This window comes from Engraulis encrasicolus, chromosome 20 (assembly GCF_034702125.1).
Source record: "Engraulis encrasicolus isolate BLACKSEA-1 chromosome 20, IST_EnEncr_1.0, whole genome shotgun sequence".
Classification (NCBI taxonomy): domain Eukaryota; kingdom Metazoa; phylum Chordata; class Actinopteri; order Clupeiformes; family Engraulidae; genus Engraulis; species Engraulis encrasicolus.
The window spans coordinates 42,823,595-42,838,514 of record NC_085876.1 but is presented as its reverse complement, the minus strand read 5'-3'; the positions used below and the strand labels follow the sequence as shown (position 1 = coordinate 42,838,514).

General features: G+C 43.0%; 1 protein-coding gene across 1 annotated transcript in view; it reads left to right on the top strand.

The window, feature by feature from the left end:
* The window catches only part of elp2 (elongator acetyltransferase complex subunit 2), an 81,840-nt gene that overhangs the window by 43,229 nt on the left and 23,691 nt on the right, over positions 1-14,920 (top strand). Inside the window, exons 13-16 of the mRNA XM_063185967.1 lie at positions 3,628-3,822; positions 7,289-7,358; positions 8,474-8,572; positions 14,245-14,302. Of these exons, the coding sequence (XP_063042037.1) occupies positions 3,628-3,822; positions 7,289-7,358; positions 8,474-8,572; positions 14,245-14,302 (422 nt within the window). The remainder of the gene's footprint in view (positions 1-3,627; positions 3,823-7,288; positions 7,359-8,473; positions 8,573-14,244; positions 14,303-14,920) is intronic.

Genomic DNA, 14,920 nt, shown 5'->3' with positions numbered 1-14,920 from the left:
AATCACCTTTGGATTAGAGAATATAAATAGAATTGATTTAAATTCAGCATTTTATCTGAATTTGTATTTAAAATGTTTAGATTTAATCTTTTTTTTGGGAGGGGGGGGGAGATTTTGGGGAATAACGCTGCTTATCAATTAATCGCAAGCCGATCGATAAGTAACAATTAATGAATTATCGATAATTTGCTAATGTCTACTCTACTTTCTACAGCTCTGCAAATAAGTGGAAAGACCTAGACTGTAGCAACGGCCTGGTATCGCAGCACTGCAAAGGACACAAGACTCTCTCAAACTATCGATCAAGCTTTCCAAGATGCTGAGGGGCGGACTTTTCTCTTGTGCAGCCAGCGCAACCAAACACAGGGTGCATCCCAATATGTGACCTTGCCTCCTCCACTTGTGCTTGTCTCCTCGCCCCGCCTCCTGGCCCCTCCTCCGTGGAGAAAACGATACAGTTTCCCAGCTGTCAGCCTCGCCACAACAACTTTTGAGGGACTGTTTTTCATTCACCATAACAATTGCAAACGAGAAAAAGACTCTACAATTGAGCTTTTGCAAGATATTGAAATATAATGCTGTTGCCAGTGATGTCATCATGACGAGAAGCGAGTGGAGGAGGTAAGTGGAAGAGGCAAGGTCCCATATTAAGATGCACTCACAGACAACTTTCTGCCCAACAATTTCAGCCATTTGTCCCGCGACTGCAGGGCGCTGATAGTGCACTAAAGGACTTTAATCATGACGAATGTGCTTTGATCAGGCCAAATTACTGTTTGCTTATTATACATCTTCCTGTGCACGAAAAGCGATGGCCGAGGGGGAAATGAACGACTGCTTTAAGTGACAGGCCTAACTGTTTTTCAACCCCCACTTTGGTTTAGAGGGTTGGGTGGGGATGGAGGAAGGATGGTATGTGTGCGTGCGCGTGTGCGCGTGTGTGAGACTACTGAAAACGAATGCCCCTCCTGAGCTTGCCTAATGTAAAAATGAGCCTCTAAGAGCTCCCCAAAGTGGCGTGACCCGTCTTAGTCAGCCCTCGTATGAGCTTGTCGATGCGCGCCACCGCCGGTAAAGAGAAATGAAAGAACAATATTAGTCCATCAGGACCCCTCACGTTTTTCACGTCTGACGAAGCTGTGAGGCGGCGGGTGTGCCTTCCTAGTAGGGCTGTAACAATACACTCAACTCACGATTCGGTTCGTATCACAATTTTTGACCTACGCTTCGATACACTCCACGATTTCTGAAATGTATCTCCACTGAAGTTTGGAAACACTATCACATCAAATCATAAGGTTGTTTTCTGGACTGATGGGTAATAAAACTTTGAAAGGGCTTATCACGATACTGCCTCCTCGTATCACGATACAGTATCGTGACTCTGTGTATCACGATTTCTCGGTTTCGATACAATATCGTTACAGCCCTACTTCCTAGGCATGATGACTCACGCGATCATTAAATCAAGAGATTAGAGAGAAGAGGGAAGAGGAAAGAGGAGAGACTGAGTGCGTTCCAATATGCAACCTTGCGTCCTCCACTTGTGTTTGTGGCCTCATACCAGGAAGTAATACATCATGATTACATCACTGACATCGGCATTATATTGCAATATCACGCAAAAGCTCAATTGTAAAGTCATTTTCTCATTTGCAAACTGGATGGTAAATGAAGAATAGTCCCCCACAAATTGTTGTGGCTAGGCTGACAGCTGGGAAACTGAATTGTTTACTCCACGGAGGCGAGGCGTCAGCAAAACGTGAGGCCACAAGCCCAAGTGGAGGAAGCAAGGTCGCATATTGGGATGCAGCCACTGTGTGGAGACTTACAGTACATCCTTGGCGTGAACGTGAACGGTGGGCTAATGGCTCTCCAATGTCAAGGCTATTAACACACAACACAACCCAGGCATGCAACCTTTTACGGGATCGTAAAAACTGGAAAGCAGGGGGCCCGCCCCGCCCATTACAATTTTCGATATAGATGTCACATCTTGCATTATCGGTGCATAATCGAGATTAAACTGCTGTTTACTACACTGGTGTCACACAGGGGCCACAGAGTATCAATGGCCACAAATCAACAAGCGCTTATGAACATCAGACGGGTTACCACTGCAGCCTTACAAATTGTAAAAGGCAGAAACGGCGCATTTTGTTAAGTTTCAATGTTGGTGTAGGTACTTGTCGGTACAAAGTCTTGTGACTTTTCTGGGATATAGCAACGATTACAAGATGCCAGCTCAGGGCGACTTGGTGGGAGCACAGCCGGTTTACATACAGCCTCTCCACTCCCTATTTTACCCATGCCTGCAGTCCACCTAGGGGGCGCTGTGGAGAGAGCGCTGTCCATTCATTCTAAATGGAATCTGCACTCCTCCGTTGGCGCCCCTAGAGTGCAGTACCACGGAAAAGTAAAAGAGTGGAGTCTCTTAATACCCTTAAAACCTCTCTGGTGGGAGTTTCATTGTGTGACAAACTGACTGAAGTCACACAAACATTGGTGTCAGACAGGGTCCACAGAGTACTACGTACCATAAATCAAGTATTTATCTACAAAACGGGGGTTACACAATGGCCTACAAAGCCCAAAAGGTAGAAACTATTTCAAAGTTGTGTTTAGACTGTAAATTGACTCCTTGCTTTTTCCTATTAGGAAAATACAACAACAAAAAACATCTCCACTAGGATACTATATCTGCAACATGCTAGCATGGACTAATGGAGTAATTTTAAATCGTTTTCTCCTTTCTTTCAGTCTTGGTGTAGTTACTACCCTTAATTTGCCTTTGCAAGGCAGAATATTCCCTACACTACAAGGGATTTTCACTGTCTGAGAAATGGACACGCACAAAAACCCTTCACTGACACTGCGAAAAAATTTTAGATACTTTTCATATTTCTGCATGGTCACTTTGGTAACAGTGGAGAGCCGTACCTGCCTGCCAGCACTCACAGATTGCAGTGAGAACCAAAGACTTAATTTGAAAAGATCTGCCATCTGTGATAAACTGTTGTTGTCAGTCCCACATGCAGTTCTTCAAGTTTTTAGGAGATTCATTTGCAAGCTGTGTAGAGTTTTATAAACGTCTTTATACATTTAAAATACTCATCACATAGAACAGAACAAAGTCCAGAGAGTGCAATCTGTTTTGATAAATACTTTTTTATGAATGTGGCAAACATTTGTAATGCCTAAAAAGAGAAAATGTCTCTTTTGATTTGTTTTGTCAGGAAGCACGCAATACCTGCACATAAAATGCCACACTCTCACTGTCCTGTCCAAAATGAAGAAAACATATTCATATGTTTTTAAAAGTCAAAAAAAGATCTCATGGCCTCAGATCCGCAGCTAGTACAAGGAGTAGAATTAAAGACCTAAAAATGATCAATTATCTCTTATCTTTCCCCTCCTCCCTCTCTCTCTTTTCTCCTCCTTTTGGCTATAATATCCCCACCCCACCATCATCAACATCTTCACATTAAATGTGGTGTGAGATAGGCAGACCTCAGATCACAATGACATGCACTGGAAGTAAACTGATAATTATTTTTTTTTCTTTTCCCTTCTCTTTTTGCCCATAATATCCTTCTACTACCACTACCATCATCATCATCTTGGCAGCAGCTCACGTGGCATGAGATCTGCCGCCCTCAGATCCACGGTTACGACATGCAGTGCCTGGCGCCCGTGGGACGTTTCCAGTTCGTGTCGGGCGCTGACGAGAAGGTGCTGCGAGTGTTCCGAGCCCCCCGCAACTTTGTGGAGAACTTCGCCAACATCTCGGGCACGCCACTGCAGCAGCTGCTGAACTCCAGCGTGAGTAGTAACATGAATACAAGCAGGGCTCAAGTTGTGGGGGGATGAGGGGGGATGCTATCCCCCCTACAATGAAAGCAGTCAAAAATCATCCCCCTTCAATGGAAATGGTCAAAAATCATCCCCCTTTAAAACAATTGATCTATATTCATTTATAAGCTATGCATTCACATATTGCATTAAAATTATACTTTTAACAACTGTATTTTCAAAAAATTCTCTGGGGAGAAACCCCCAAACCCCCAATAATCAGAATCCATCTCTGACCATCCCCCCTGGTTTGATTTTACAACTCGATCACTGAATACAAGGGCGTCCCGAAAATATGTATACGGGTCATTGACATTTTTTTTGTGACAGATGTCAGGTGGTACAACCACAGCTAATGGCTGTAGACTATAGGGTGGTTTATGCCTCCAGTCCAGCGTCCCTGCGTCGTAATGCAGTGAGCCGCGCAGTTAACGTAGTGAAGCCCCCCCCCATCACGCAGGTACTCTGGGGCACCTCCCCAAAATTGTGTCTCGACGCAGGGAGCGACGGCGTGAAAGGGCGAAAATAGGTCTCTGATTGGTCCTCTCGACCAGCCTGCTCTGTCCTCGAGTCGAGAACAAGCGCTACTTCCTTGTTCTAACCTTCGTCGGTCTACGGACTGTGAGCTCTTCGTTAAATAGGCTAAGTTGCCCGTGCTTTGTTGTTTGATTTATTTACACGAACCAAAGACAACACATGCGCTTGCAAGTTACGACGCTGAAGTTATTTGGACAGTTGAACAGTGGTTCCGAGGTCGAGGAAACATTCCGCTTCGTCCTCGACAAATGAGCCACTTCTTTGTTCCAAACTACCACTGTGGCTGCCAGTGTGATCAAACATGCACGTGATATAAAGATTTAATGTTTCATTTTCATTCTCGTGGAGTCTGTGATGCTAAAAAACAACCGACACGTCTAGTTTACTCTTTGTATTGAAGGCAGTTTCAGCGTGGAATGACATCGCGCAGACCGTGCTTCAAAACAGGGCATAAACCAAAATTAACTGCATCATGGCTGCGACAAGCTCACTCTGTGGCACAAGTAGGAAGCATAACCCGCCCTTAAGTAATAATGGATAATGAATGTACAAGAAATGAGTGCTTCTTAGACAATCCAGTAAAAAAAAAAAAGTAATCAATTCAGTACTGTCATTAGCAGTGGTTGCACCATCCTGACATCTACTACTTGTGCAAAAAAAAACAAAAAACAAAAAAACACACGTCAATGACCCATAAACTCATTAGTATTTTGTATGTTTGTATTTGTTTATTAAAATTCATGTAATGTTCATTGTGGAACAATATTTACAGACATACGTTTCCTTTTTTTCACTGCCTATTCTCAAACTGACATACATTCTGGTCGAAGCACTGGTGACCGTTTTATTGGAATTTTTGTGCTGTCATTTTCAATTCATCCATTCACTTTCAGAGACTGTTGCTATAGCAAAGACTTGTGCCCCTCTTCAGATCACACAGAGTGGGACGATAAAACTGGCAGTTTATTCATGCAGGAAAAGCGGAAATTTAAGTGGCACAGAAGTGTATAAAGTAAAAGTAGAAGTACTCTCACCACACCAACACACCAGAACCGACAACAGCTACAAAGGGTCGCTGGACTTGTTGTCATAGTACAACAGTAACTCGGGCCATTCGTGAAGTCTTTACGAGAAAAACAGAACAAATCAACTTTAAGCCTTGTGGTGCCTTTACGAATAGCCTCGTTTCTCGTGGTTGGGCGACGAAAGGGGGAACAAGACAATTGGGGTAGTTTGGTTCCGGGGGGAAGAATAATGCAGACGGACGTCAACAATCAAGCGTGACTGAAGGCTAACTAGAAACGACGGTAGTCAAACATTTCAAACAAGTGATTTACGGTTAAGTTTAGGGTTAGGGTTAAGGTTACGGTTAAGATTAGGGTTAGGGTTACGTTTAGGGTTAAGGTTAAGGATAATGTTGGAGGAAGTGAGACATGGCATGAAGCTGACACAACGACAGCGCTCCCCTCCCGGAATGCACGCACGCTGCTCGGGTGGTCTCTCTCTCTCACCCGCTCTCTCTCACCCTCTCTCTCACCCACTCTCGACGACAGCGCTCGTTGCCCAACTACGAAAAATAAGGCTATATTGTAGCGGCACCACGAAGCATGTAGTTGATTTTCCCCGAGAATGGGCTCAATACTAAGAGCGACACCAGTGATAAAAGCGTCAGAGTATGACCGTTAAAAGCAAAAAGCATTCCAATTGGCTATGGCGGCTGTCGCCAAACCACATCATAGTTCATTACCATAATATTCTTAAGTGCAAATCTCCGCTTGTCGCTCCGTCGCCGTTGTCTCGCTAGTCGCAAAACAACCTTTCTTTAAAATTGATCTTTTTATTGTTATTTTTACAGTTACATGAACTTATAGTGTGTATTGTGACAACATGGAATGTAATTAAATGATATTCAATTGTATAAAACTGATAAAATTACTATCACAATATAAATGATATAGGAGAAATGTCTCGATATACACTTTTATGTCACGATAACGATTTATATCATCATATTGCCTAGCCCTACATCTACCTCATTAGGTACAGTGGAATAACTGGATCACAAACTAAGTAAGATCAGATTATGTGCTAATGCTGTTATTGCAGATAGCAGAGTGAGGAGTCCGCACACTTAGAATCCTTTTTGTTGTGTTTTATTTTTTCATGGCAGGATAGCGTTTCGTCCTCAACAGTCTTCTTCAGAGGAGAATCTGCTGAAGAAGACTGTTGAGGTCGAAACGTTATCCTGCCATGAAAAAATAAAACACAACAAAAAGGATTCTAAGTGTGCGTACTCCTCACTCTGAAAACTACAGTTGACCTTCGTCCTGCACCTTTCCCTGGGATGTGCACAATCCTCTCCTTCAACTGAACGTTATTGCAGATATAGCACAATCTCAAATGCAGATGTCTGGTGCACACACCGCTGCAGCATATACTCTATTATGTCTACAAAATGTAATGTACTGTATGTACAGTATGTCTATGAGTGAAAAAGCTCTCAGGAAGTTTATTCATCAGGTAAAAATTAGGACAGCGTAACTATCTAACGAGCCAGAAGTGTATTTATTGCAGGTGCAGCACAGTCTAACAAGCGGATGTCTGGTGTATGCATATTTTGTTTTCTTTTGTTCATAAATTAGTAGTAGAACTTGAATTTTTGCCACTAATATGATTATGTCGAGTGAGCTAGATTGTAGTGGGATTGAATTGAGTAGCTTTTTTTGTGCTGCACAAGACCTGTAAATGCATGCAATCCTTGGATGCCAAAGTAGGGATGGTTTCTTAGCATAATGCATACCTGAATCTGCTGCCTCAGCGGTATGTGGATGAGTACCGGTAAATGGATGAATATTTCTGTTATTTATTTGTACATGTTTTTTTTTGTGTGTTTCCCCAGGACACTGTGGACCTGCCAGAGGGAGCCAGCACCCCGGCCCTGGGCCTGTCAAACAAGGCTGTCTTCCAAGGTCTGGACATTTTTTGCCGTCCACAGATGTCCAGATGACTAGTTTTTCGCTCGTTTCGATTCAAACGGACTGCCTGCCTGATAGATATTTATGAAAAATATCTCCATAAATATTGCCAGAATCTCAAATGTAATCAGGTCTTGAAATAGGGCAAGGAGTGCATTAATAATGTAACTGGGTTTTCAATACAAAAACGGGGAAAAATCTGAATATTTATTCATAAGTGGTCTGATGTGTTTGTATAATGTGAATACGGCACATCTCCAGTGATTGGCCTGTTTGATAGAGGCAAATATCATTTCCACCAAGAGATGAGATGCATTTCCCCTTCCCGGCTGATGAGAACAAACTACAATATTGGCCACTCATGAACTATAAAGTTTTAAGTTGAACCCCTCACTTAATGACAACATTACTTTGACCTGGAAAAGTATCCCCATCTTATATGGTTTTGTGCAGAGCTGATGTTTTTATGGAGAAACATCACTGTTGATATTCTGGCCACAGACAGACATACTTACATGTGTCTTACAAAATACCCTGGTCCAATCGCTGTCTAGAAGTGAATATGCCATTCATGCTGATCTCAGTTGGAGACTGCTGAACTCGGTAGACTTCACCACAGCAACTCGAGTCTGTATTAAAGGAAAGTGGACAACTGAATTCAGGCTTCAGGTTTTGATGTATTACTTATGGTTTTGATGTACCATTTAAGATTCGGAAAAACTCAAGTGTACTCAAAAAATGGTGTGTTAGTGAAATGTCTGACTCACAAGCCTCACTACGGAGTGTATTTGAATGTTTGGAAGTCAGAGGTGTGCTCAGTCCCTTTAAAAATATGAAAAAAGTATTCTTGTGGGTGCTCTTTGGTTCAAGGTTGAATGTCCAAAAGTTACTTGAAAAGAAAAAAAAAAACTTTTCTTCACCAAGGCATTCCAAAAAGTATAGTTAAAAATGTCTTTATTATTATGACATGTCCATTAACAACTTTAGAATTGCAATTTTAAAGTCCTTAATGGACGTGTTATAATAATGGCTGCCTTGGTGAAGAAAAGTTATTTTTCTTTTCAAGTAACTTCAGTATTTGAATGTGTTCTGTATTTGTGCATCGGTAGGTGACCTCATGTCTCAGACGACAAAAGGGGAAGATGGGGATTACAACAGTGTGTCGGATCAATACAAAGAGTCTTACTTCCATCCTCTCACCCTTTCTGGTAAGTAAAGCTTAACACCATGTTGTAACTGTAAACGACACAGCCAACTGAGAGCAACAAAATCAGTTGTGATGATGTCGACCTTGAATACGCACATTCTAAGTTTGTGATATGTGCGTTGCTAACCCCAAAAGCAACAAACCGCCAATCTCGGTGCGATGTGACGTTTTAAAAAATGGAAACGGACAGCACAACAAATGAACTTTTAAAAAGTGTTGTATGCTACTTGTCCAAAGTCACTTTACCAGAGTCATTTCACTTCGCAGACATCTTGGTGGTGCTTCAGGGCAGCTATTTCAGATTAGTAAGACCATGGGCATCTTAGAATGAATGGGGAAAATAGGAATGAAATGACCCAATTTGGCAATATGCAAGTTTCAATGAGCAGCTGCAATATCTACTCTTGTACCAAAGTACAGTAAGTTTTGCCGCTAAGAATGTCTATTTCTGGAAGCTCAAAATGTCGGACATGGAGAAGATTCGCCTTTTTATGTATGAAAAGTGCAGTTTTCACAGTCATGGTGAATCCTTGATGGTGAAGATGAATGATTTGATGGTGGAGCCATGCCGTTCTGCGGGGCACCCAGATTCGATTCTGACCCAAGGGCATTTCCTAATCCTTCCCAATCTCTCTTTCCCCCCCACTCGTTTTCATCTCTATCACTGTGGCAGAGGTATAGAAATCAAGAAGGTAGAGAATGTGCGCACATCAGTGGTACAGGTCCTGGACAAAATAGAGTAACTGAAACAAATGATAGAAGTCCGCAACGCTGTTAATGCGCCCAGTGATTTATTTGCACTATTGTAAGGTGTAGAAATCCTCAGATAAATAAATAGAGGGATAAACTGCAGCAGTGTGTCTCACTCCCACTGGTGAATGAAGCTTACTGAAACCAAAGCCGCGCAGTGCACACACTAACTGTGCGAAAGATGGACACGAGAGAAGACGAATAGATAATGACGAACTGTAGTAAATTAGAGGCGTGTGCGTGCCTGCGTGTGTACGTGTGTGTGTGTACTGAACGTGTACGTGTGTGTGTGTGTACAGTATGTGTGTGCGCGTGCATGAGCGTGTACTGTAGGCTACGTGTGTGTGTGTGTGTGTGCGTGCGTGCGTGTATAGAGGAGGGCTATAGTGGAGGAGTGGGCATTGAGGAAGAGGTGTGTGTGTGTGTGTGTGTGTCTTGTAGGCCCACAGTGAGCCGGGCCTGGCTCTTCCTCCTCGTCTGGATTTATAATTAGAGTGAAGGCGCGCAGACGCTGGAGGCAGAAATAAAACATTGATGAGGGAGAGATAGAGGGAGAGAAATGGTGAAAGAGAGACAAAACTCAGGAAGAAAGAAAGGAAAAGGAAGCATTGAGGTGAACACGGGTGCCATTAGCAGAATAAAGCACCTTGTCTCTTTCCCTTGTTTTCAATTTCTCTTCCTCCTCCTCCTCCTTCCCACTGTAGCCTGTCTATCTCTGGTCTCTCTGGTCTCTCTCTCTCTCTGCTCTCTCTCTCTCTCTGGTCTCTCTCTCTCTCTCTCTCTCTCTCTCTCTCTCTCTCTCTCTCTCCCTCTCCCTCTCTCTCTCATCTTCCCTCTCTTTTTCCTCACTCACTTCTTTCCCTATCACCCTTTCCCTCTCCATCCTCCTCTCTCTTGTATCCGTCTCTCTCTCTCTTCCATTCTCTTCCTGTGTAGTTATGGCTCTCTCTCTCTGGGCTCTCTCTCTCTCTCTCTCTCTCTCTCTCTCTCTCTCTCTCTCTCTCTCTCTCTCTATGGTCTCTCTCTCTCTCTATGCTCTCTCTCTATGCTCTCTCTCTATGCTCTCTCTCTCTCTCTCTCTCTCTCTCTCTCTCTCTCTCTCTCTGGTCTCTCTCTCCCTCTCTCTCTCCCTCTCTCTCTATGCCTCCCACCTCAACCCAGCCCCCACCTCCGCTTTCGTCTCTCATCTTTCTTCTTTCCTTTTTTCACGCTTTTCTCTTTGTCCCCTTCCATATGGGGTGAGACGAGGACACCGTATCTCAAGTCGAGGGCAGTGGTTCCCAAGCCGGGTCTCGGGACCCCTAGGGGGCGCCGTCGTGCATACACTGCAGGGAGGTCACAGAGACAAGGAACTTTTCATAGAAATGGGGGAAAAAACACAGTTTACATAATTCTATAAATGGGGTTAGTAACAGTATTCACTTGTATGGTTCATAAACTTTTTTACTGGGGGGGGGCAGCTCCGGACCCCTAGGGGAGTCATGCATGCGCTGCAGGGAGGTCACAGAGACAAGGAACTTTTCATAGAAATGGGGGAAAAAACACAGTTTACATAATTCTATAAATGGGGTTAGTAACAGTATTCACTTGTATGCTGAACAGTGTTAATTTTGTCAACCATGACTATGACTAAAATATTTCGTCAATGCCCTTTTTTGATTTTCGTCATTTAGACTAAGACTAAGACTAAATTGGGAAGGTATTGACTAAAATATGACTAAGACAAAAATTGATTTTCGTCATTGTGACTAAGACTAAGACTAAATTTTAAAAAGCTGACGAAATTAACACTGGTATAAAATAAAATACAGAAAAAGAGAACCAGTGTGTGAAGAAGTTTTATTCTGTACAGTGTGATATATGTTAAAAAGAGAAGCAGTGTGTTTATTCTCTACAGTCAATGGTTTATTCTCTACAGTCAATGATATATGTTAAAAGTGTGTGGAGAAGTTCTGTAATGTGTGTTGACTAAAATGACGAAAATGACTAAAAATTGACTAAGACTAAAATTGATTTTCGTCATTTAGACTAAGACTAAGACTAAATTGGGAAGGCAATGACTAAAATATGACTAAGACTAAAATTGATTTTCGTCATTGTGACTAAGACTAAGACTAAATTTTAAAAAGCTGACGAAATTAACACTGATGCTGAATACACTTTTTTTTAACTTTTCCTGTTAATTTTCCAAAGTAGCAATACCAATGGACAATCCATTGTTTGGCACTTAGAATGTGGGAGGCTGGGGGATTGTGGAAATATTCTTGGCTCGGCCCTACCGTGGCTGATATGGTAGGGCACACGTTTACCACTCGGCCGACCCGGGTTCGATTCCCGGTCCGGGTCCTTTGCCGGTCCTTCCCCATCTCTCTCTCCCAGCTCACTTCCTGTCTCTCCTTCACTATCCTGTCTAACAAAAAAACAATAAAGGCTGAAAAGCCCCAAAAAAATACTTAAAAAAAAAAAAAAAAAAAAAAAATTCTTGGCTCGCAGCAGGAAAAAGTTTGGGAACCACTTGGTACCGGGGGAATGAAACGCCAGAGGTGTCATGTTGAGGGAGTGCCCGCCTCTGGGCCAGTGCTGGTTGGGTTCTGGGCAGGACGCGGATGGGAAGAGTGGAGCATGGCAGCAACAACAACAACCCCTGCAACCCTGATGGGGTTCTGTCTCGGTGTCTCGCTGGCTGGCAAATCAGCAGCAGGGCGTCGCGGGTAAATCAGGTTTTCTGTCATCTATTTCTCCGCCAGCACGATGCTGAAAATCGAGCTAAAGGGTTTTTCCCCTTCTTCTTTTTCCGTTCTCTTTTTTCATTATTTTTTCTCATATTTTTTCATCCTTTCGTGCATTTTCCTTTCATTTTCCCCTTCGTTTTTTTTACTCTATGAGAAGCAGAAGGGTTTTTTTTTTGGGGGGGGGAATAATGTTGGTGAAAATTGGGCAGCAGGGAACATTTTCACCACATAAAGAGTGCAGAGATAGCTAGAATAGGTTGGCAGGCCTGTGCTGTCCTCTGCTAGCCCGCTGAATTAGACCGAAAGCAAAAGAGAGAGAGCCTTGGGAGGCCATGCTGTTTCCCCATGTAGCTTGTATATTGCACCTCTTTTATTCATGTGCTGTCCACTTTGGCCCGCTGTCTCGCCTGCCTGTGTCTGACGTCCTCTCCATCCCATCGGCTCGTCAGCAGTGTTGCCAGATTGGGCTGTTTCCCGCCCAATTGGGCTGCTTAGGATGGCCCTGTGCGGGTAAAAATGGCATTTAACAGAAAAACCCACCCAATTTTTGCCATAGAAATCAATAGAATTGGGCGGGATTTTGTGGTTCTAGGCGGGTTTTGAGCATTTTTTTGGGCTGGAAATCATCAGCCTCATCTGGCAACCCGGCTCGTCAGCCTGAGCTGTGTTGCTTTTGTGTCAATGGATATTATCACCACCTTGCTAAAATCATCACCACCTTGCTAAAATCATCACCGAAGTGTTTTGCTAAGATTGTTTTTTTATTATTATTTTATTATTATTATTTTTTGCCTTTTCTTTTTTTTTAGCTTTTTTTATGCCTTTATTTGACAGGACAGTGTGAGATGGTGACATGAAGTGAATGGGAGAGAAATGGGGGATGATTGGATAACAGTCTTGGGCCAGAATCAAACCCAGGTCCCCAAGCTTAACACTTTATTACATTACATTAGATTACATTTGGCTGACGCTTTATAACCAATTCTACGTACAATCGAGGACATAATCATAGCAAACATCACCAGCAGATACAAAGAGCATAGGAAATATGCAGAACAAGTGCAGATGCAAAGAAGGGTTAGGTTTTAAAGAACAGTACAGTACCTTAGCTTTTTGAGCTACAGTCAAGGGTTTTTCTTCTATCCAAATCATTATGCGATGCTGGCTGGCCTCCCATGCTAGAATCACCCTGCACTCTTAATTGAGGGTTAGGTCATGTGATGTCAATCCTTTTTTTAATGGATTTAGGTGGGGGAAAAAAGTCAATCTCATCAGAGAATGACTAGTTTTAGGTAATCAATTGACGCAAGGTGACATTATGCTCTCATTTTCTCTGTTCTGAGTAATTTAACCAAAGATTTTCTAAGTAGATCAAGATACACCATCATGGTTCATTTCCGGGATCCATTTCATGCCAGGTGAAAGCCCCTTTAGGAGACCAGTGGGATTTGAGAATGAATTACGCCCCTAGAGTACATATGTGGAAATGAATCCTTGGATCACCGCAATTCCCTTTGCTCTGCACCTTGAATCCTTCAGCCCCTTAGTGGGCGGTAGTGCACAATCTATGTTGCTGCCACCAAAAGCAACGGACAGAGACGAAGAAGGGGGGACAACGCCCTCTTAGGAGACCTGACTTGAAGTCAGTGACTTCGGCACATTTTTTTGCATTGGGTGGCAGGATCTGGGATATCTTGCTCTGATGGACTATATTTGATTTAAAGGGACACTGTGTGAGATTTTTTTGTTGTTTATTTCCAGAATTAATGCCTCCCATTCACTAATGTTACCTTTTTCATGAACAATTACCACCACCATCAAATTCAAAGTATTCATTAAGACAGGAAAAATTTCACTTTTCATAGATGAAAAGGGGGATCTTCTCCATGGTTCGCCATTTTGAATTTCCAGAAATAGCCATTTTTACCTGCAAAACTGACTGTACTTGGGCTATACTAGAAAATATTAGTTTATTACTTAGTAAACTTTCATGAAATGGTCAAATTTGGGCAATAAGCAACCCATTTTCAATGAGCAGCATAGTTGCAGTACCTTTTTTGACCATTTCCTGCACAGTGTACCTTTAACCATCTACCACCTTCCAAAGACGATTGATTAACCTTGAGATGAATTGTACAGTGTGGAGCTTCAATGTGTTCTAATGCTTCCAATGTTCCTTCAACTGTTCCAGAACCTCCCCCTGAGGACCACCTTCTCCAGAACACACTCTGGCCAGAGGTGCAGAAACTGTGAGTCACGCACGCACCCACGCGCGCGCACGCGGCAGACGTTCAGAAACTGTGTTTCGCACACACACACACACACACACACACACACACACACACACACACACGCACACACACACACACACACGGCAGACGTTCAGAAACTGTGAGTTTCACACACGCACGTACGTACGCGCACACACACACACACACACACACACACACACACACACACACACACACACACAGGCCTGAGTTTCAGAAACAGAAACTCAAACACACACACACCAGCTCACAAAAACTCTCTCGCGCGCACACACACACACAATATTCTTGCCATTTTTTTTCACACTTGGGTCCCACATGCCAAATTATTTGTCATTCCTCCCAATGGAGGTGTCACGTCGCTGAGTGCTTGTTCCGCCAGCGTGCCAGCAGCCACGTCCTTCACAAAAGGAACTCTGACATATTATCCTGACATTTACTCAAAAGCGCAGCCATTGTGTCGCGAGGCTAGACAATCCCTGGCAAGTGACACAGGGGCCTGATGAATGTGTTTCCTAGTAATACAGAAATCAATTTTCCCAGTCATCAGATTTTTTTGACTCCGAACTTTTTCTTTTTTTTTTTTTTAGCTGCTGT